This window comes from Trachypithecus francoisi, unplaced genomic scaffold (assembly GCF_009764315.1).
Source record: "Trachypithecus francoisi isolate TF-2019V2 unplaced genomic scaffold, Tfra_2.0 Lachesis_group4, whole genome shotgun sequence".
Classification (NCBI taxonomy): domain Eukaryota; kingdom Metazoa; phylum Chordata; class Mammalia; order Primates; family Cercopithecidae; genus Trachypithecus; species Trachypithecus francoisi.
This window is the reverse complement of record NW_022681469.1, coordinates 52,031,620-52,055,976: the sequence shown is the minus strand read 5'-3', so window position 1 is coordinate 52,055,976 and position 24,357 is coordinate 52,031,620. Positions and strand designations below refer to the sequence as shown.

General features: G+C 39.6%; 2 protein-coding genes across 4 annotated transcripts in view; both read right to left on the bottom strand.

Annotated features, from left to right (window-relative positions):
• Window positions 1-24,357, bottom strand: part of COG5 (component of oligomeric golgi complex 5) — a 378,471-nt gene that overhangs the window by 342,590 nt on the left and 11,524 nt on the right. For all 3 annotated transcript variants that reach the window (XM_033195062.1, XM_033195061.1, XM_033195063.1), the window contains 2 exons: window positions 20,662-20,716; window positions 20,490-20,559 (listed from right to left, as the gene is read on the bottom strand). In XM_033195062.1, coding sequence (XP_033050953.1) covers window positions 20,490-20,559; window positions 20,662-20,716 — 125 coding nt within the window. The remainder of the gene's footprint in view (window positions 1-20,489; window positions 20,560-20,661; window positions 20,717-24,357) is intronic.
• Window positions 17,576-19,234, bottom strand: LOC117073751 (tubulin alpha-1B chain-like). The gene has a single exon (XM_033195071.1). The coding sequence runs from the start codon at window positions 19,120-19,122 to the stop codon at window positions 17,764-17,766; it is 1,359 nt and encodes a 452-aa protein (XP_033050962.1). The 5' UTR covers window positions 19,123-19,234; the 3' UTR covers window positions 17,576-17,763.

Sequence of the window (24,357 nt, the reverse complement as noted above, 5' to 3'; positions counted from 1 at the left end):
CAACCATTCCTCTGAGATTTTAAATACATCATAAGAAGAAATTAAGCTCTTACTCTATGATTGTCATCTAGAATTCCCTAATCCCACCCAACAAAGTGGTATGCTCTCAAAACATGCAATCTTTATTTCCACTGTTTTTATTTTTAGCAACCATACTTAATCTGTCACCAAGTCTTACCAACTATCCTACTGCATAAAACAAGAGTTGTTATTTTACCTCTATTCCTACAAGCACCACCCTAATCCAAATCTTTATCACCATTACCTTAACATAGTGGTTTCTTGGCTAGCTTTCAAATCTCTCACTGAAATCCACCCAGCCAGATTTATCTTCTTAAAAACGCAGTTTTTGGGCTGGGTACAGTGGCTCACACCTACAATCCCATCACTTCGGGAGGCCAAGCAGGGCAGATCACCTGAGGTCGGGAGTTCGAGACCAGCCTGACCAACATGAAGAAACCCCGCTTCTACTAAAAATACAAAATTAGCCGAGTGTGGTGGCATATGCCTGTAATCCCAACTACTTGGGAGGCTGAGGCAGAAGAAATGCTAAACCCGGGAGGCGGAGGTTGCGATAAGCCGAGATCATGATATTGCACTCCAGCCTGGGCAACGAAGAGCGAAATTCCGTCTCAAAAAAAAAAAAAAAAAACACAGTTTTCAGCACTCCAACCCCCTTTTTAGTAAACTTTAATGGCTCTCCACTTACAGATTATGTTGAATCTTCTGAGAATAGCATTTAATAAAACTCTTAGTTAATAAGCCTAAGCTATTAAAAATTGATCTAAAGGCATCAATTCTCACCATTTCCCAATATAGCTGCCTCCCCTCCAATCAATTCCTTTTCCTCCTTGTTTTTTTATTTGACTTTTACTATTAAATATAACACAAACATGGAAAACCAAACTCAGAGATACACAGCTAAATGAACTTAGAAGCAACACACAGATCAGGAGACAGGACCATGTGAGTCACCACAGAAAGCTTCATGCACTCCCTCCCAATGCCATTACCCTCATGCCAACCAACAGAAACCACTACTCTTTTACATTAATCACTTCCTTACTTTTATTTATTTTTTTATTACTGAAGTATAAATACCTAAGTGCTATGGTTTAATTTTTCCTGTTTTTAATCTGTTGGTTCTTTCACCATCTCTTTTTTCCATTGCAATTTGTTGAATACATTGGATCACCTATCCTAAAGTTTCCCACAGACTGGGTTTTGTTGACTGTATTCCCTTGATGCAGTTTAACAAGTTCCTCTATCTTCTATATTACCTGTAAATTAGCAGTTGGATGTGGGCAGCTTCATCAGATTCAAATTTAGTATTTTTGGCAAGATTAAACATTAGAGGGTGGTATATTTTAAGAGATGTATGATTTTCTCTCTTTTTGTGTTTAGTAGCAGCCACTGATACTCAACGTCGAAATCCATTGAAACATAAGTGACTGCAAAATAGTAATAATCCAATTCTGTTGTTTTGTCTTTATTTACAAGCATATGAAATTTCTCTATAAAAATAAACTTTACCTTATTGACCATTTGTTTATGTAGGAGTATGGTTCATAAAGAAAACTAAAAATAAATACTTAATCTTTCCCTTATTAGTTTTTAAAATGAAGGAATAATTCCCTAATATTCAACAATAATGAAACATTAGTCGGTGGTGGGGGGGTGTTCTGGGGTTTTGCTTTTTTTTTTTTTTTTTGATATCATTATGAAATAGATTTAAACATAAGAAGGAATGCCCAATCCATCATGGCTCTTACCCTTATTGATGCTCAAAGTGTTCCATTTTGGCCAGCAGAAGCCTCTGAGAGTGATTAACTGTACCACTTTGCCTGAGACTGAGAATTTTCCCAAGTTTTAGGACTTTCAGTAGTAAAACTAAAATAGCTGGTCACCCAAAGCCTCTTAAGTCAGTTCCTGAGTTCCTTTGTCATGAACCTAGCAGTCGCTGATGGCCTCCTTGATACCTGGTATAAAAATGTTCCAAGATCATTTTACACATTTCATGTCCCAGACCTGGAATCAAAAATTTCTCAAAGAAGCCCTGGTTTCTTTTAGTAAAAAACAGCATTACTCTTTTTTTTTTTTTTTTTTTTTTTTTGAGATAGAGTTTTGCTCTTGTCGTCCAAGCTAGAGTACAATGGCACAACCTTGGCTTATTCCAACCTCCCCCTCCAGGGTTCGAGCGATTCTCCTGCCTCAGCCTCCTGAGTAGATGGGATTACAGGCGTCTGCCACATGTCTGGCTAATTTTTGTATTTTTAGTAGACATGAGGTTTCACATGTTGGCCCAGCTGATCTTGAACTCCTGATGTCAGGTGATCCACCTACTTTGGCCTCCCAAAGTGCTGGGATTATAGGAATGAGCCACTGCCCCCAGTCAAAAAACAGCATTTCAAGACCACATTCATGGAACTAGGTTTGTTCATTTCTAAGACTTTTCCATAGACATAGCTAAGAAATGTCAGCATTAAAATATCACATAAATATTCATTTGATTTATTCCACAATACACACAAAACATTCTCAGATTAATATACATATACATATGTACAAATATATATACACACACAAATATAAGGTATATACTATTTTTAAATAACATTAAAGTATCTCAAGTTCATACTGATACTTCTAATTAAAAATCAGAAGTAGAGGATTTAGCCTTCTTACATCTATATGAATCTATAAATAGTATACAATTTCTTACACATTGAGATTCCTAGCTCTCAAGGACACAGGAGATAACAAAATTAGAATAATGTATAATTCTTCATTTGCTTTGCTGCACAATACACAGAAAAATACCCGATCAACAAAACCAACACTACAGTCAAAAGTATGATGGCAGAAAATAGTTTTTAAAATGTTTTGCATATGCTCTTCCCACTGTTTTTTACAGATGAATTATATTTCCTTGCCAAAACATATAGTCATTACATACTATTCTTTACAACCTTCATTTAACCCTGGTTCTCATGCTTAACACTAGTCTCACAGTGATTTTTTTCTAGTCAGTCTTTGCTGTTCTGCAGCCTCCACTGGTGACACCCAAGGAAACAGGGTCAGGAGGGACCTGCAGCAAACTCTAGCAGACCTGCAGCAGAGGTACCTGTTAGAAGAAAAACCAACAAACAGAAAGCAATAGCATCAACATCAACAAAAGGACAACCATGCAGAAACTCCATCCAAAGATCACCAACAGCAAAGACCAAAGGTAGATAAATCCACGAAGATGAGAAAAAAGCGCAAAAAGGCTGAAAATTCCAAAAACCAGAATGTCTCTTCTCCTCCAAAGGATCATAACACCTCAACAGAAAGGGAACAAAACTGGACCGAGAATGAGTTTGACAAATTGACAGAAGTAGGCTTCAGAAGGTGTGTAATAACAAACTCCTCCAAGCTAAAGGAGCATGTTCTTTCGGAGCACAAGACTTCTTCCCAATGCAAGGAAGCTAAGAACTTTGAAAAAAAGGTTAGCGGAATTGCTAACTAGAATAACCAGTTTAGAGAAGAACATAAATGACCTGATTGAGCTGAAAAACGCACCAGGAGAACTTCGTGAACCATACACAAGAATCAATAGCCGAATAGATCAAGTGGAATAAAGGATATCAAAGATTAAAGATCAACTTAATGAAACAAAGTGTGAAGAAAAGATCAGAGAAAAAAGAATGAAAAAGAATGAACAAAGCCTCCAAGAAATATAGGACTATGTGAAAAGACCAAACCTACGTTTGATTGCTGTACCTGAAAGTGATGGGGAGAATGGAACCAAGTTGAAAACACTCTTCAGGATATTATCCAGGAGGACTTCCCCACCCTAGCAAGACAGGCCAACATTCAAATTCAGGAAATACAGAGAACACCACTAAGATACTCCTCAAGAAGAGCAACCCCAAGACACATAACCATCAGATTCACCAAGGTTGAAATGAAGGAAAAAAATGTTAAGGGCAGCCAGAGAGAAAGGTCGGGCTACCCACAAAGGGAAGCCCATCAGACTAACAGTGGATCTAAAGGTCGGGCTACCCACAAAGGGAAGCCCATCAGACTAACAGCGGATCTCTCTGTAGAAATTCTACAAGCCAGAATAGAGTAGGAGCCAATATTCAACATTCTTAAAGAAAAGAATTTTCAGCCCAGAATTTCATATCCAGCCAAACTAAGCTTCATAAGGGAAGCAGAAATAAAATCCTTTACAGATAAGCAAATGCTGAGAGATTTTATCACCACCAGGCTTGCCTTATAAGAGCTCCTGAAGGAAGCACTAAATATCGAAAGAAAAAACTGGTACCAGCCACTGCAAAAACAAACCAAAAGGTAAAGACCATCAATACTATGAAGAATCTGCATCAACTAATGAGCAAAATAACAAGCTAGCATCATAATGACAGGATAAAATTCACACATAACAATATTAATGTTAAATCTAAATGGGTTAAATGCTCCAATTAAAAGGCACAGACTGGCAAATTGGATAAAGAGTTAAGACCCACTCGTGTGATGTATTCAGGAGACCCATCTCACATGCAAAGACACACACAGGCTCAAAATAAAGGGATGGAAGAATATTTACCAAGCAAATGGAAAGCAAAAAAAAAAAAGTGGGGGTTGCAATCCTAGTCTCTGATAAAACAGACTTTAAACCAACAATGAGTTCATGTCCTTGGTAGGGACATGGATGCAGCTGGAAACCATCATTCTCAGCAAACTATCGCAAGAACAGAAAACCAAACACCACATGTTCTCACTCATAGGTGGGAATTGAACAATGAGAACACTAGGACACAGGGTGGGGAACAGGAAACAGCGGGGCCTGCTGTGGGGTGGGGAGAGGGGGGAGGGATAGCATTAGGAGATATACCTAATGTAAATGACGAGTTAATGGGTGCAGCACAGCAACATGGCACATGTATACATATGTAACAAACATGCACGTTGTGCACATGTACCCTAGAAATTAAAGTATAATAAAAAAAAGAAAAAAAAAGAAATCAACAAAGATCAAAAAAGACAAAGAAGAGCATTGTATAATGGTAAAGGGATCAATGCAACAAGAAGAGCTAACTATCCTAAATATATATGCACCCAATACAGGACTATCCAGATTCATAACCAAGTTCTTAGAGACCTACAAAGAGATTTAAACTCCCAGACAGTAACAATGGGAGATATTAACACCCCAATGTCAGTCTTTGACAGATCAAGGAGACAGAAAATTAACAAGGATATTCAGATTTGAACTTAGCTCTGGACCAAGCAGACCTAATAGAAATCTACAGAACTCTCCACTCCAAATCAACAGAATACGGATTCTTCACAGTACCACACAGCACTCATCCTAAAATTGACCACATAATTGGACGTAAAACACCCCTCACCAAATGTAAAAGAATGTAAATCATAACAAACAGTCTCTCAGACCATAGTGCAACCAAACCAAAACTCAGGATTAAGAAATTCACCCAAAACCACACAACTATATGGAAACTGAACAACCTGATTCTGAATGACTACTGAGTAAATAACGAAATTAAGGCAGAAATAAATGAGTTCTTTGAAACCAATGAGAACAAAGACACGACATACCAGAATCTCTGAGACACAGCTAAAGCAGTGTCTAGAGGGAAATTTACAGCACTAAGTGCCCACAGGTGAAAGTGAGAAAGATCTAAAATTGACACCCTAACACCACAATTAAAAGAACTAGAGAAGCAAGAGCAAACAAATTCAAATTCTAGCAGAAGACAAGAAATAATTAAGATCAGAGCAGAAATGAAGGAGATAGAAACACGAAAAACCCTTCAAAAAAAAAATCAATGAATCCAGGAGTTGTTTTTTTGGAAAGATTAACAAAATAGACCACTAGCCAGACTAATACAGAAGAAAAGAGAAGAACCAAATAGATACAATAAAAAATGATAAAGAGGATATCACTGATCCACAGAAATACAAACTACCATCACAGAACACTATAAACACCTCTGTGCAAATAAACTAGAAAATCTAGAAGAAATGGATACATTCCTGGACATATATGCCCTCCCAAGACTAAACCAGAAAGAAGTTGAATCCCTCAATAGACCAATAAGTTCTGAAATTGAGGCACTAAGAGCCTACCAACCAAAGAAAAAGCCCAGGAACAGACAGATTAACAGCCGAATTTTACCAGAGGTGTTACAAAGAGAAGCTGGTACCATTCCTTCTAGAACTATTTCTAGAATTATTCCAAACAACAGAAAAAGAAGGACTTCTCACTAACTCATTTTATGAAGTCAGCATCATCCTGATACCAAAATCTGGCAGAGACACAATAAAAAAATTTCAGGCCAATATCCCTGATGGACATCGATGTGAAAATCCGCAATAAAATAATGGCAAACCAAATCCAGCAGCACATTAAAAAGCTTATCCACCACGATCAACTCGGCTTCATCCCTGGGGATGCAAGACTGGTTCAACATATGCGAATCAATAAATATAATCCATCACATAAACAGAACCAATGACAAAAACCACATGATTATCTCAGTAGATGCAGAAAAGGCCTTTGACAAAATTCAACAGCCCTTCATGCTAAGAACACTCAATAAACTAGGTACTGATGGAACATATCTCAAAATCATAGGAGCTATTTATGACAAACCCATAGCCAACAGCATACTGAATAGGCAAAAGCTGGAAGCATTCCCTTTGAAAACTGGCAGAAGACAAGGATGCCCTTTCTCACCACCCCTATTCAACATATTATTGGAAGTTCCAGTCAGGGCAATCAGGCAAGAGAAAGAAATAAAATGTATTCAAATAGGAAGACAGGAAATCAAATTATCTCTGTTTGCAGATGACATGATTGTATATATAGAAAACCCCATTATCTCAGCCCAAAAACTCCTTAAACTGATAAGCAACTTTAGTGAAGTCTCAGGATACAAAATCAATGTGCAAATATCACAAGCATTCCTATACACCAATAACAGAAAAACAGAGAGCCAAATCATGAGCAAACTCCCATTCACAATTGCTACAAAGAGAATAAAAATACCTAGGAATACAACTTACAAGACATATGAAGGACCTCTTCAAGGAGAACTACAAACCACCGCTCAATAAAATAAGATAGGACACAAACAAATGGAAAACCATTCCATGCTCATGGACAGGAAGAATCAATATCATGAAAATGGCCATACTGCCCTAAGTAATTTATAGATTCAATACTATTCCCATCAAGCTACCACTGACATTCTTCACAGAATTAGAAAAAACTACTTTAATTTCATATGGAACCAAAAAAGATTCCATATAGCCAAGACAATCCTAAGCAAAAAGAACAAAGCTAGAGGCATCACACTACCTGACTTCAAACTATACTACAAGGCTACAGTAACCAAAACAGCATGGTAATGATACCAAAACAGATATATAGATCAATGGAACAGAAATACAGACCAATGGAACAGAAATAACACAACACATTTAGAACCATCTGATCGTCAACAAACCAGACAAAAACAAGCAATGGGGAGAGGATTCCCTATTTAATAAATGGTGCTGGGAAAACTGGCTAGCTGTATGCAGAAAACTGAAATTGGACCCCTTCCTTATAGACTTTACACTGTTGGTGGGAGTGTAAATTAGTTCAGCCATTGTGTGGCTATTTCTCAAGCATCTAGAACTAAAAATACCATTTGACCAGCAATCCCATTACTGGGTATATACCCAAAGGATTATAAATATTCTATACCCAAAGGATTATAAATCATTCTACTATAAAGACACATGCACACATATGTTTACTGCAGCACTGTTCACAATAGCAAAGACTTGGAACCAACCCAGATGTCCATCAATGTTAGACTGGATAAAGAAAATGTGGCACATATACACCATGGAATACTATGCAGCCATAAAAAAGAATGAGTTCATGTCCATTGCAGGGACAAGGATGAAGCTGGAAACCATCATTCTCAGCAAACTAACACAGGAACCAAAAACCAAACACCACATATTCTTACTCATCAGTGGGAGTTGAACAATGAGAATACACAGGGAGGGCAACATCACACACTGGGGCCTGTCAGGGGGTGGGGCCAAGGGGGAGGGATAGTATTAGGAGAAATATCTAATGTAGATAATGGGTTGAGGGGTGCAGCAAACCACCATGGCACATGTATACCTATGTAACAACCCTGCACGTTCTGCAAATGTATCCCAGAACTTAAAGTATAACTAAAAAAAATAAAGAAAGAAAAAAAAAGAGCAAAGGATTTGAATAGACATGTCACCAAGGAAGACAGATAAATAGCCAAAAGGTACCACATAAGATGCTCAATATCATTAGCCATTAGGAAAATGCAAATCAAAATGATAATGAGATACTACTTCATACCCAATAATGATACAGGATACAGAAATTATTTAGGCAGATAATAATGGCAACAGAGTTTGGCAGAATTTCCCTTTAAACGAAAAGCAGCCCCCAAATCATTTCTTTTCTAACAAAGAGCAGCCTGAAAAATCGAGCTGCAGACATAGATATGCAAGCTGGAAATTGAGCAGGTGAATGCCAGCAGCTGTGTCAATAGAAAAGGGCTACCTGGAAGCCAAGTACGTTCAACATGAAGGCTCCATCTTTGCTTTTCTTTGTCACCACATGTAAAGATGCAGGCAACATGGCACCAGCCAGCCAGAGAACCCATCTGCATAATAAAAGATTAGAGTGGGGTGGCCAGCTTTTTCACATGCTATGCAAGTGGCACACCCAGCCCTAACTAGTTTTTCGCACCTTATGCAAATAGCACACCTGGTCCAACCAATCTTTCATGCCCTATGTAAATCAGACACTGCCTCCTCAAGCTCATCTATAAAACCCACTGCATTTCACCATAAAAGTGGCAACCCAGTTCTCCAGGACCCCTCTCTCTGCAGCAGAGAGAGCTCTTCTCTTTCTTTCACCTATTAAACTTCCACTCTGAATCTCACTATTTGTGTGTCTGCATCCTAGTTTTCTGTGGCTGTAAGACAACGAATCTCGGGTATTTACTCAACACAATGATGCCACTTCAATAAGATGGCAATATTTTTAAAAAGTAGAGAAATTAGAATCTTCATACATTGTTGGTAACAATGGAAAACAGTACAGTTGCCTTGGAAATAGTTTGGCATTCCTCAAAATGTAAAACATAGAGTTAGCATATGACCTAGCATAATATGTTCTAGGTTTATACCCAAGAATTGAAAAAAAAAGTCCACATAAGTATTATTTATGCAACGTTTGTTCTTAGCAGTCTATTCAAAATAGTAAAAAAGTAGAAACAACCTAAATATTCATCAACTGACGAAAGGATAAACAAATTGAATGAACAAAAATGTGATATATTCATGTAATGATATATTATTTGACCATAAAAAGGAATGAAGTACCTAAGTCCTCATTAAACATCATCAACTGGCTCTTTTGACTTTAAGTGAAAACAATGGACCAGGGTGGCTCACTCCTGTAATCCCAGCACTTTGGGAGGCTGAGGAAGATGGATCACTTGAGTCCAGAAGTTTGAGACTAGCCTGGGCAACACAGTGAGAGACACTGTCTAAAAAAAATTTAAATTTAAAAAAAAATTAGCTGGGCATGGTGGTGCGTGCCTGTAGTCTCAGCTATTCAAGAGGCTGCACACCAGCCTGGATGACACAGCAAGACCCTGTCTCAAAAAACAACGACGACAAAGCAACACATAATAAGACCCATTTTTTTCCTCCTTAGTGTTATAACAAAATGACATGTTATTCATGGACCTGCTGTATGTCTTTATTAAAGTTGAAGTTTCTAAGAACCTATCAATGACATTAAATAAGAACTTACTGTACTGACACGTGCTACAATATGGATGAACCTTGAAAATATTACATTAAGAAGCCAAATGCTACATAATGAATGATCCATTTCTATGAAATGTCCTGAAGAGGGAAATCCAAAAAGGAAGACTGCAGATTAGTGGTTGAGAGCTTGGCGTAGGGAAGTGGACAGAGGGAATAACTGCTAATGGGCATAGAGTTTCTTTTTAAGGTAATGAAAATATTCTGGCACTAGATAATATTATAGTATAATTAGATATTATATTCACAAGACACAATCTTGTGAATATAGTAAAAACTCCTAAACTGTACATGTTAAAGTGATTATTTTATGGTACATAACTTATAACTCAATTTTTAATAATGAGTGTGACTTCTAACAATGATGGAATAGGGTCAGACTTACCTTTCCATTTTAAACAACTAGAAAACTGAACAAAATACACGAAATAATTTTAGGATAACAGGAATGAATAATTGGACAATAATTCCATAACAGAAAACGCAGGTCTGTGATCTTTGAGAGAAACAAGAAAATGAGCTTAACAATTGTCTCAGATTACCACTGGGAGACAATTTTCAGGCCATGGCAAAGGGAAGGGAAGGGAAGGGAAACAGAGCATGACAGTCTCTCTGAAGTTGGGAAGCAGAGATTACACTTCAAGAAAGCCAAAAAAGCTAGTGTTTGTGGGCAGAGAATTGGAGAAAAAGAAGCTGCAAAAAGAGACGTTGTGGAGATAAGCAGAAAAATAGCTGCAAGTCTTCTGAGTACCAATCTGTGCATATGTGAAAGGAAGCACAGGAAAAGAAACACTGAAACAACTCACAGAGCTCACACATGTTCTCACCAACCACAGTAGAAAGACCTAATAGTAAACAGGGCTAAACTAGCCCTAGGTTAAAGGCTGTTCTGGACCTGTACTAACAAAGATTTAAAACTAAATCTCAAAAAGATCAATGGTGGCTCACACCTGTAATCCCAGCATTTTGGGTGGCCAGGTAGGACTATCACTTGAGGCCAGGAGTTTGAGATCAGCCTAGGCAACATGGTGAGACTCCCATCTCTTACAATAAATTAAAAAAAAAAAAAAATTAGATGGGCATGGTAGTATGTGCCTGTAGTCCCACGCACTTGAAAGGCTGGAGCAGGAGGATTGCTTGAGACCAGCAGTTGGAGGTTGCAGTGAGTCAAGACTGCCCCACTATACTCCAGCCCAAGTGACGGAGCAAGGCCTTGTCTCAAAAAAAATAAAAAAATAAAAAAATAAAACCTAAAAAAAAAAATCAAACTGATTCCAAGTAACTTAAGTGTGAACCAGAAAAAAGTCCAACACTATTTAAAAGAAATTCTAAATAATCTAGGAACTCTAAACATAAAATACACATTTCTAATATCCAATAAAAAATTACCAGGTATGTAAAGAAGCAAAACACATAAAACCCATAACAAGAAGAAAAGTCAGTCAACAAAAATAAACCTAGAAATAATAAAGAATTAAATGTTAATTTATTTTATAGGCTGGGCACAGTGGCTCACATCTATAATCCCAGCACTTTGGGAGGCTGAGGCAGGCGGATCACCTGAGGTCAGGAGTTCAAGACCAGTCAGGCCAATATGGTGAAACCCCATCTCTACTTAAAATACAAAAATCAGCCAGGTGTGGTGGCACTTGCCTATAATCCCAACTACTTAGGAGGCTTAGGCAGGAGAATCACTTGAACCCAGGAGGTGGAGGGTACAGTGAGCCACAATCGTGCCACTGCACCCCAGCCTGGACAACAGAGTGGGATTCTGTCTCGGAAAAAAAAAAAAAATTATAAACATGTATATCTTCAAGAAGGCAAATGAAAACATAAATGTCGGATGGACACAGTGGCTCATGCTTGTAATCCCAGCACTTTGGGAGGCCAATGCAGGTGGAATGCTTGACCTCAGGAGTTCAAGACCAGCCTGGGCAGCATGACAGAACCTGGTCTCTACAAAAAATACAAAAATTAGCTGGGTGTGGTGGTGCGTGCCTATAGTCTCAGCTACTCAGGAGGCTGAAGTGGGAGGATAGCTTGGGCCTGGGAGGCGAAGACTGCAATGGGTTGAGATCTTACCACTGCACTGCAGCCTGGGCAACAGAGTGAGACCCTGTCTTAAAAAAACAAACAAACAAGCATACATACGTGTGTGTGTGTGTGTATGTATATAAATGAAATTGAAATATAAATGTCATAACAGAAAGAGAACATGTAAAAAGACACAAATACAAATACTAGAGATGAAAACTATAGGCCGGGTGTGGTGGCTCACACCTGTAATCCCAGCACTTTGGGAGGCCGAGGCAGGCAAACCATGAGGTCAGGAGTTCGAGACCAGCCTGGCCAATATGTTAAAACCCCGTCTCTAATAAAAATACAAAAATTAGCTGGGCGTGGTGGTATGCGCCTGTACTCCCAGCGACTCAGGAGGCTGAAGCAGAAGAATCGTTTGAACCCGGGAGGCGGGGTTGCAGTGAGCCGAGATCATGCCACTGCACTTCAGCCTAGGCAACAGAGCAAGACTCCATCTCAAAAAAAAAAAAAAAAAATACAAAGAAAACTATATTATGCAAAAATTTAAAACACACAGGATAGGATTAACAGCAGATTAGATACTTAATAAAAAAGATTAGTAAATTTACAAGCAATTCCAGGTAGATTATAGATCTAAACATATGAGGCAAAACAATACATGTTTTTGAAGACAATATACAATATCTTCATAACTTCAGGGTAGAGAACGTTACCTTGTGAGAATTTTTCATAAAAGAGAACTAACCATAAAAGAAAAACTGGATAAATTTAACTTCTCTCCAATAACACAAAAGAGCGAGAAGAAAAAAAACGGGTAGGCACAGGGATATCTGAAACACGTAATAGATGACTCACAACAGGTTCAATCTCCTTAGTAATTAGTTCCTAGAAAAACAAAACCACGAGACACCACCACACACCTAAAATATTAGCAAAAACTAACAAGTCTGACAACACTAAGTGTTGGCAAGGATACAAACTAAAAGCAACTCTCATATACTGATCGCATATGTCGTATAACCATTTGGTAAAATAGTTTGGCATTATCTACTGAAGCTGAAAATCAGAAACCCTATAACCCAGAAATCTCATTCTCAGGATATAACTTACACAAAGGGGTATTACATGAGCCAACATATATTTGTGAAAAAGTTTTCACAGCCATATTATTCATAATGGTCCCAATCTGGAAACAATCCAAAGTCCATAAGCAGAATATTCATATAATGACATATTCTACAGCAATAAAAATGAAACAAAACAATAAGCAAGACCAGGTATGGTGGCTCACGCCTGTAATCCCAGCACTTTGGGAGGCCGAGGCAGGTGGATCACTTGAGGTCAGGAGTTCGAGACCAGCTTGGCCAACATGGTGAACCCTGTCTCTACTAAAAACACAACAACAAAAATAGCCAAATGTGGTGGCGGGTGCCTGTAATCCCAGCTACTTGGGAAGCTAAGGCAGGAGAATCCTTGAACCTGGGAGGTGGAGGCTGCAGTGAGCCAAGATCACTCCACTGTACTCTAGCCTAGGCAATAGAGCACAACTCTGTCTAGGAAAAAAAAAAAAAAAAAAGGCAATATAGATGAATCTGAAAAAGGATACTTTCCAAAAAACAGGGTATTAAAGCATAATTTTTAGTTACAAAAATCAATGTGATATGTTTATGAGTGACATTAGTAAGATGGCAGAGGAAGACTTTCCAGGACTCCAGCTTGCAGACACATTAACTTGAACCACTATCCAAATTATCTTCACAAAAGTTAAACCAGGTGAGACATTATAGCACCTGAATATAGCACAGAAATAAAAAGAGACACACTAAAGAGAGTAGGAAGGACAGTGTCACATTACCTGTGTCCCCCAATACAAGCCAGCTAGCAAGGAGACAGATGCTCGCTGAGCAGAGAAAAGAGAAGGAATTGAGCGCTGGACTTTGCCTCAGTCCCCAACACTAGGCCTGACCCATTAAAATCATGTTGGGCAGGTTGCCCCCGCCCGACTCCATGCCAGTACTTCCAGACTACACCACTACCAAGCTGGTCCCAGTGACCCCAGGTTCCAGACGAGCCCTCGGCTTCAGGCTAATCCCAACTCAGGCTCCAGGCCCAACCCAGCACCAGGCAACCCTGCATAGCCCAAGATGTTAGGCTAGCCCTAGTGCCAGGTTAGCCCAGAGACTTCCAGCACCAGGTCAGCCACTGAAGCCTCATGCTCCAGAGCAGCCCATGTGGCCCCAAACACCAGATCTGCCCCAGCATCAGGTTGGCACCTGTGGCCTCAGACACCAGGTCAGCACCCACGGACACAGGCTCCAAGCCTGCCCTACGGGTCCCCACACTCCAACAGACACAAAGTCCAGGCTCTTCGGGCAAGATCCATCCCAGCAGAACCCAGCCTCCTCTGGCAAACCCAGGGTCCAGGCTCATCGCAGAACCCAGTGCCAGGCCAGCTCCCAAGACCAGATGACTCACACCTGTCTCAGTGGCCCAGTCTCCAGGCAAGCCCTTGAAGACCCAGACTCCAGGCCAGCACTCACTCACCCAGCCTCCAGACAGACCCTCATGGCTCTAGGCACAAAGCAAGCATCCACAGACCCCAGCCTTCAGTGGATGCAGAGCCCAGGCTTACTTCAGCAGACCAAGGCTCCAGGACCACCCTCACAAACCCAAGCTCCAGGCTAACCCTGGTAAACCCAGGACCCAGGCCTGACTCACAAGCTCCAAGCCCACCCCCATGGTCCCAGGAGACAGTGAAAGCCAGGCATTGTGGACTCAGGTTCCAGGCCCATTCCCATGGTTCCAGGTGCCAGGCCCATTCCAGCAACTGGTTGGCTCCTGCAGATTCAAGCTCAAGGCCAGTCCCAGTGCCAGGTCAGCTCCCAAGGGACCAGGCTTCAGACCAGCTCCTGTGGTCTAGGCCCCTAATAGGTCCATTCCACAGGGGGCCAGCTTGCCACTGTGAACCCTGTATCTAAGTCTGCTCCAGCAAACTCATGACCCACATTTGCCCCAGTAAATATAGTCTCCAGACCAAACCTCATGGACCCAAGCACCAGACCTGTGCACCTGCTAACCAAGGTACCACAACAGCCTGCCTGAAGACACCAGCAGTAAGCCTGCCCACAGACCACACCAGAAAGCTTGCCTAGAATCTCTGGTCAGGCTAATTGGTGAAGAATTTTCCCAGCCAAAGCCAGTCTGCAAAGAGTGGAGTAGTTCCTACTTCTACAAATGTGCAGGCACCAATACAAGGCAACAAGAATCACAATCAGGGAAACATAATACCACCAAAGGAACAAACATTAAAGAAATTGAGGTTTATGAGCTGCCTGACAAATAATTCAAAATAACCATCTTTTAAAAACTCCATGAACTACAAGAGAATACAACTAGACAAGTACACAAAATCAGGAAAACAATAAACAAACAAAATGGGAAGTTCAAGACACAGAAACCACAAAAATGAACCAAACTGAAATTCTGGAGCTAAAGAACACAACGACTGAACTAAAAAAATTCCAAAGAGAGCTTCAACAATAGATTCAATCATACAAAAGAATCAGTGCATTTGAAAAGGGGTTATTTGAAATGATCCAGTCAGAGGAACAAAAAGAAAAAAGAAAAAGAGTAAGGAAAGCCTTTGAGAATTACGAGATGCCATTAAGCAATCCAATTTACATATTATGCGTGTCCCAGAAGGAGCAGAGAGAGAAGAAAGTTTATTTTAAAAAATAATAACAGGCCGGGTGCGGTGGCTCACGCCTGTAATCCTAGCACTTTGGGAGGCCGAGGTGGGTGGATCACAGGGAGATTGAGACCACGGTGAAACCCCGTCTCTACTAAAAATACAAAAAATTAGCCAGGCGCAGTGGTGGGCGCCTGTAGTCCCAGCTACTCAGGAGAATGGCGTGAACCCGGAAAGAGAGGCTTGCAGTGAACCGAGATCGCACCACTGCACTCCAGCCTGGGCTACAGACTGAGACTCTGTCTCAAAAATAAATTAATAAATTAATAATAATAGTAATAACAACAACAACAAAAACTCCCCAAATCTGTGGAAAGATAAAAAATATCCAGGTATAGGAAGCTCAAAGACCTCCAATCAGATTCAATGTAAACAAGACTACCCCAAGATATATTACAACCAAGTTGTAAAAAATCAAAAACAGAGAGGATCTTGAAAGCAGCAAGAGAAAAGAAGCACATCACATACAAAGGAATCCCAAGATGGCTATGAACAGATTTCTCAGTAGAAATCTTATAAGCCAGGAGAGACAGGGATGATCTATTCAAAGTGCTGAAAGAAAATAGGTCGGGCGCAGTGGCTCACACTTGTAATCCTAGCACATGGGGAGGCCAAGGCAGGCAGATTACCCGAGGTCAGGAGTTCGAGACCAGCCTGGCCAACACAGTGAAATGCCATCTCTACTAAAAATACAAAAATTAGCCAGGCGTGGTGGCGGGCACCTGTAATCCCAGCTACTCAGGAGGTTGAGGCAGAAGAATGGCTTGAACCTGTGAGGCGGAGGTTGCAGTGAGCAGAGATCAGGCCACTGCACTCCAGGTTGGGTGACACAGTGAGACGCCATCTCAAAAAAAAAAGAAAGAAAAAAACCAACAAATCAATATTGAAACAACAGACTTTAACTACACTCTAGACCAAACAAACCGAACAGACAAATACAGAATATTGCATCCAATAGTGGCAGAATACACATTCTTCTTAAATACACATGAAACTTTTTTCAGGATAGATCATATGTTAGACCAGAAAATAAGGCTTAACAAACTTAAGAAGACTGAGATCATATCAAATATCTTTTCCAACCACAATGGTATTAAACTAGAAATCAATAAAGGATGGATTTTGAAAAATTCACCAAAAAAATTCTCAAAAAAAAAAAAAACATGCTTATGAGCAACCAATGGATCAAAAAAGAAATTAAAAGATAAATTTTAAAATATCTTGAGACAAATGACACAATATACTGAAAGTTATGGGATGCAGCAAAAGCAGTTCTAAGAAGAAAGTTTATAGCAATAAATGTCTACATCAAAAAAGATTTCAAATAAATAACCTAACATTAAACTTCAAGAACTAGCAAAAGAACAAACAAAGCCCAAAGTTAGTAGAAGGAAGAAAATAATAAAGATCAGGGCAGAAATAAATTAAATATAGACTAGGAAACAATAAAGATTAATAAAACCAAGAGTTGTGTTTTGGGGTTTTTTTTGGTTTTTTTTTTTTTTTGAGACAAGGTCTTGCTCTGTTGCCCAGGCTCCAGTACAATGGTGCAATCTCGGCTCACTGCAACTTCTACCTCCCAGGCTCAAGCAGGTCTCCCGTCTCAGCCTCCCAAGTAGCTGGGACTACAGGCGTGTCACCATGCCTTGCTATAAGAGTTGGTGTTTTGAAAAGATAAATAAAATCAATAAAACTTTAGCTAGACTAAGAAAAAAAAGAAGTCTCAAATAAAGCCAGAAATGAAAAAGAAAACATTATAATTGATATTATAAAAATATAAAGAATTATAAGAAACTACCATGAACAATTATATGACAACAAATTAGATAACTTAGAAGAAATTGATACATTTCTAGACATATACAACTTACCAAAATTGAATCATAAAGAAATAAAATCTTTTTTTTTTTTTTTTGATGTTAATGACTTTACTTTGAGACACGATGGAAAAATATTATAGGTACACATGGAAAAGACATGATCACCAAGTGAAAACAATCTAATCAGAAAGCTTTAATGTCTGTCAGCTAAGCTGAAGCTGAAATCCTGGGAGCATGACATGCTGCAGGGCCAAAAGGAATGGGTAATTAGTATTCCTCTCCTTCTTCCTCACCCTCTCCTTCAACAGAATCCACACCAACCTCCTCATAATCCTTCTCAAGGGCAGCCATGTCTTCACGGGCCTCAGAAAACTCGCCTTCCTCCATCCCCTCACCCACATACCAGTGAACAAAGGCACGCTTGGCATACATCAGGTCAAACTTGTGGTCCAGGCGAGCCCAGGCCTCAGCAATGGCTGTGGTGTTGCTCAGCATGCACACAGCTCTCTGAACCTTGGCCAGGTCTCCACCAGGCACCACAGTGGGAGGCTGGTAGTTGATGCCAACCTTGAAGCCAGTGGGGCACCAATCCACAAACTGGATGCTGCGCTTGGTCTTGATGGTGGCAATGGCAGCATTGACATCTTTGGGAACCACATCACCACGGTACAACAGGCAGCAAGCCATGTATTTACCATGGCGAGGGTCACATTTCACCATCTGGTTGGCTGGCTCAAAGAAAGCACTGATTGTGATCTCTGCTACAGAAAGCTGTTCATGGTAGGCTTTCTCAGCAGAGATGACAGGGGCGTATGTGGCCAGAGGGAAGTGGATGCGGGGGTAGGGCACCAGGTTGGTCTGGAATTCTGTCAGGTCAACATTCAGGGCTCCATCAAATCTCAGGGAAGCAGTGATGGAGGACACAATCTGGCTAATAAGGCGGTTAAGGTTAGTGTAGGTTGGGCGCTCGATATCGAGGTTTCTACGACAGATGTCATAGATGGCCTCATTGTCTACCATGAAGGCACAATCAGAGTGCTCCAGGGTGGTATGGGTGGTGAGAATGGAGTTGTAGGGCTCAACTACAGCTGTAGAAACCTGGGGTGCTGGGTAAATGGAGAACTCCAGCTTGGACTTCTTGCCATAATCAACTGAGAGACGTTCCATGAGCAGGGAGGTGAACCCAGAACCAGTTCCCCCACCAAAGCTGTGGAAAACCAAGAAGCCCTGAAGACCAGTGCACTGGTCAGCCAGCTTGCGAATTCGGTCCAACACAAGGTCAATGATCTCCTTGCCAATGGTGTAGTGCCCTCGGGCATAGTTATTGGCAGCATCTTCCTTGCCTGTGATGAGCTGCTCAGGGTGGAAGAGCTGGCGGTAGGTGCCAGTGCGAACTTCATCAATGACCGTGGGTTCCAAGTCTACAAACACTGCCCGGGGCACATGCTTGCCAGCGCCCGTCTCACTGAAGAAGGTGTTGAAGGAGTCATCTCCTCCCACAATGGTCTTGTCACTCGGCATCTGGCCATCGGGCTGGATGCCGTGTTCCAGGCAGTAGAGCTCCCAGCAGGCATTGCCAATCTGGACACCAGCCTGGCCAACGTGGATGGAGATGCACTCACGCATAGTGGCTAGGGATTAGGAGGCGAAGGCGGCAGGAGCAGACACCGGGTCCCGGTTACCGTCCCCGACAAGCTAAGAGTCGAGGTAAGTAACGCACAAGAAATAAAATCTTAACAGATCAATAGTGAGTACACAGATTAAATCAGTAATAAAAAGTCTCCTAACAAAGAAAAGTCCAGGACTTGATGGTTTTACTGTTGAATTCTACCAAACAGTTAAAGAAAAACTAATACCAATCCTTCTAAAACTCTCCCCAAAAAATCAAAGATGGAAAAATATTTCTAAACTCATTTTATTAGGCCAATATTACCCTTCTGTCAACGCCAAAGACACTACAGGGAAAGAAAATTACAGGTCAGTATTCCTGATCAACACAGATGCAAAATCCTCAACAAAATACTAGCCAATCGAATTCAGTAGCACACTAGAATAATTATTCCCCATGATCAAGTGAGATTTATCTCTGGGGTGCAGAGATGGTTCAACATGTGCAAATCAATAAAATGATACACCACATTAACAGAATGAAAGGCAAAAACCATATCATTTTGATAGATGCAGAAAAGGCACTTGGTAAAATTCAACAACACATCATGTTAAAAACTCAAAAAAAATTGTTACAGAAGGAATGTACCTCAACACAATAGAGGCCATATACGACAAGCCCACAACTAACATCATAATCAACAGTGAAAAGTTGAATGCTTTTCCTCTAAGATTAGGAACAAGACAAGGATGCGCACTCTCACCACTACTATTCATCAACATAGCCACTGGAAGTCCTGGCCAGAGCCATTAGGCAAGAGAGAAATAAAAGGCACCCAAACCTGAAGGGAAGTAAAATTGTCCCTGTTTGCAGACAGCATGATCCTTTAGATAGAAAAGTAGATAAAGGACCCTAAAGACTCCACCAAGAGTGCTAGAAAAAATGCATACAGTAAAGTCAGAGGATACAAAGTTAACATACAAAAATCAGTAGCATTTCTATACACTAACAACGAACTTTCCAAAGAAATCAGAAAAACAATCCCATTTCCCATTTACAAGAGCTACAAAAAAAAAAGTTAGAAATAAATTTAACCAAAGAGGTGAAGCATCTATACACTGAAAGCTATAAAACATTGATGAAAGAAATGGAAGAAGATATAAGTTAATAAACAATTATATACTGCAATGACAGTGAAAATAATTCACTTTAGATTTGTATTTTTTGAGCTAGACATCTTAAGGCTTTTTAGTATTGTTTTCTCCTTTTCTCTTACCTTCTGTTCCCATTCTTTTACTTCTTCCAAACTCATACTCTTCAATTTTGTCCACTTAAGAAAACAAAATGAATAATAAAGTATAAAGAAATAAAAGTAAGAAACTACCTGAAGTCTTGCTAGTTGTGCAGTACGGGCAACTATCTTATTGTATGGTTCAACAATTTTTGCTTTTATCCTAAAGAAAAAGAAAAGAGAGGAGTGAGAATAAAATCATTTTCAAAATATCAATGGATAAAAATATTCCCATTCCATTTATTTATAAAATTAAGAACAGTACCTATCAACAGCTCCCTGTAAAGCCCCAATTCTCGTCTGCATCATCTGAAGAACACCTAGGAGAACATAAGCTTACATTGGCTTTACAAATTTACAGGGCATCCAACTGGGTAAAAAGTTAAATTAAAAGAAAATACATGCATATATAATTTTAACTTTTTCTGTCACCATCCTAATCCAAGCAACCAGTATCTTTTACCCACACTGCTGTAAAAGCCTGTAACTGGTCTCCCCCTCCAATCTTTGCCTCACAAAAGAAGCCTGACAGGGAATGGAAACTGACTGCTTAATGGATATGGGGTTTCCATTTGGGGTGATGGAAACATTCTGGACCTAGATAGTGAGGATGGTCGCACAACACTGTAAATGTACTTAATGCCACTGAATTGTATGCTTTAAAATGCTAAAAACAATAAATTTTATGTTACGTATATTTTAATACATTACCAAAAAAGTATGACTGATCCTCCACGATATCCCCTTTGCCCCATCACTCCTATATTAAAACTATAGTCCACAGCTTAATCTACAACTCTCTAGGCTTACAATATGAGGAAATTTTCACAAAATTGGAAAAATATTTTCAGGAAGATCAAGCTTAAATTTTATTATTTAGGCTTTCAATTAGTACAGATATTTAATTATTTTGAAGGCCATTCTTTAAAATTCAGTTTCTATATCCAACTGGCATAGTTGTTTTGAAAGCATAGTAATAGCTAAATTTAAGTATAGACATGTCGTCATATTTTAAATGAAGTAATGTTAGAACAAATAAACATTCCTATCAGCATACAAGTATAATAACACAGTTCAGTCCAACAGAATCCTCTCTGAACCAAAGATTCCCACTTTTGCGCTGGTTTTGTGGTGTATTCACCATAAACTGCCAAGAATAAACTGCCATTACTTACAACCATTTTCTTACATCATATTCTCTCCACAACCCAGTCTCAAAGGGTTTCCACCCATACTCCACCAAAACAGATCTTATCAAGGTCACCAGAAATCTATGAGTTGCCAAACTCTATTGTTGGTTCTGTCTTAATCTTGTTCAAGCTCTCAGATATTCACAGCAGTTGACTACTCCCTTTCTAAAACATTTTTTTTGTCTAGGCTTTCAAATCAACACACCTCCTGGTCTCCTATTATCTCATTAGTTGTTCCCACTTCTCCTCTGGCAGACCTGTACATGTGCTGGAGTACCCCAAGATGTGATCCTCAGCCATCTGCTTTTCTCAATCTACAATCTTTCAGGAATTTCACTCAACTCCAAAGTTTTAAACAGTATCTGTTCAATAAAATACTGATTTTATACACACACACATACACAGACGTATACACATATATCTATGTAAAAAGATTTTCTTTATATATCTGCCTATGTTCTCATTCCCTATCTCTCTGTCCTCTTTCTCTCTCTTCCCCGGTACTGTTACATCAAATTTAAGATACCCAAGATAGTTTATGTACTACCTTGCAACTCATCAAAAATCACACTTCTCTCCAGGCTATGACATCTCCATTACTCATACCATCATCTATCTATCCAATTTTTGAGACCAAAATCCTAGGAATAACTCATGGTGACTTTTTTCCATCAGCTCTTTCATCTGCCATCAACAAACCCTATCAGCTTTGCCTACATTTTACTCCATCTGCCACCCCTCTAATCCAAGGCACCGTCTACTTCAACTATTCTAATATCAGGGACACTAGTTTGGAAGGTTCCACCATTGCCTTTTTCTATAGAGCTATCAAACTATTCAGAGTATTAATCTCATCATACAATAACCTGATTAAACTCTTCCAATGGTTTACCACTGCATTTAGAATTAAATCCAAATTCCTTCCCAAGAATCTCATCTACGATTCTCTCCCTCCTTCACTATTCTGGGCTACTTTCTGCCCCTCAAACATGCCAAGTTAATTCCTGCTTTCCCATTTATTGTTCAGTCTTCTCTCCAAATCTTCGCGTGATGGCTCCTCCTTATCATTAGATCTTGACTCAAATGTCATCTTCTCAAAAAGGCCTTCCCTCGCCTTCATCCATCCCCATCACCTGTTTTATTTCTCTACAGAATTTACAAATAAAATTTTTCTTTCTGTTTTCTGAGATACAGTCTAACTCTATTGCCCATGCTGGGGTGCAGTGGCATGATCTCAGCTCACTGCAACCTCTGCCTCCCAGGTTCAGGCAATTCTCATGCCTCAGCATACAAGTAGCTGGGATTACAGGCATGATCCACCATGCCCAGCCCCGTTTTCTATCTGTACTTTTTTTTTTAATCTACCTCCAGGACCAGAACATAGTTTCAAAAGGACGGTGACATTGTCTATCATTCACATGTGCCTAGTACTTAACAAGTTCTTAATTACTATTTGATAGCCTGAATGAAAAAATAAATGAATGAGGCTACTTTTTTTTTTTTTTGAGACGGAGTCTCGCTCTGTCGCCCAGGTTGGAGTGCAGTGGCACGATCTCAGCTCACTGCAAGCTCCGCCTCCCAGGTTCACACCATTCTCCTGCCTCAGCCTCCCAAGTAGCTGGGACTATAGGCGCCCACCACCACGCCCAGCTAATTATTTGTATTTTTAGTAGAGACAGGGTTTCACCATGTTAGCCAGGATGGGAGGCTACCTCTTTTTAACAAAAATAAGCTTAATAAATATTTCTCAAAATTCCATGAAAACAAAAACTCTATTGCCATAGCTTTCTGAAACCTAGCAAATTCTCAAAGTAATATTTGGAAGAATATTTTTAAAAAGAACATTTTTAAATAAAATAGGCTTAAACATACCTCCAAACTACTTACATGGTAAAAAATTTTATATATTTAGGAGAATAAAGCAGATGAAGTAGATGCTAAAATAATATTCAATTTTTCTAATATGTATATACACCACATTTATTTTTCAGCATCTCAAAATAACATTCTAGTAAATACTTAGAAAGACACATCATGCTAAAATGAATACTAAGCAATTCACACTTGAAGTTTTTTATTTTACTTATTTTCTGAGACAGGGTCTAGGGTCTTGCTCTGCCACCCAGGCTGGAGGGCAGGGACACGATCACAGCTCACTGCAGCCTCAATCTCCTTGGCTCAAGCAATCCTCCTACATCAGCCTCCCAAGTAGCTGGGACTAGAAACATGCACCACCATGCCAAGCTAATGTTTTATTTTTTATAGAGATAGAGTCTCATTATGTTGCCCAGGCTGCTCTTGAATTCCGGGATCAAGTGAACCTCCCATCCTGGCCTCCCAGAGTGCTGGGATTACAGGCGTGAGCCACTGCACCCTGGCCTACACTTCAATCTTTTATGTTCAAATAATCTAGTGAATATTCTGAGATAATCATAGGAATAAAGTAGCCAACCTTTGTACTCTACACACTTGTACAAGAGATAATCATTCTAATTCAGTCTAGCAGTGTATTTCAAATATTTTAAACTTTGAAAATCATTCTGGGAAAAACAAGCACATTATAGAACTAGAACATATATTTAAAAACCACAGTGAGAAATATTTCTGTTGTGGTGATTCATCTAGACCTATACACACTCAATGTACTACCATGCCATCCTTATAAATAAAAAACTAGCATGTTTTAAAAATTGCCATTAAAGTATTACTTGCTCTCAGTAATGTATAAAAATATTATGAGATTTAAAAACATAATTAAAACTAGTGAGCTT

Excerpts from the sequence above, each read along its gene's own strand:
- LOC117073751 (XM_033195071.1), bottom strand. The coding sequence starts at position 19,122 with ATGCGTGAGTGCATCTCCATCCACGTTGGCCAGGCTGGTGTCCAGATT.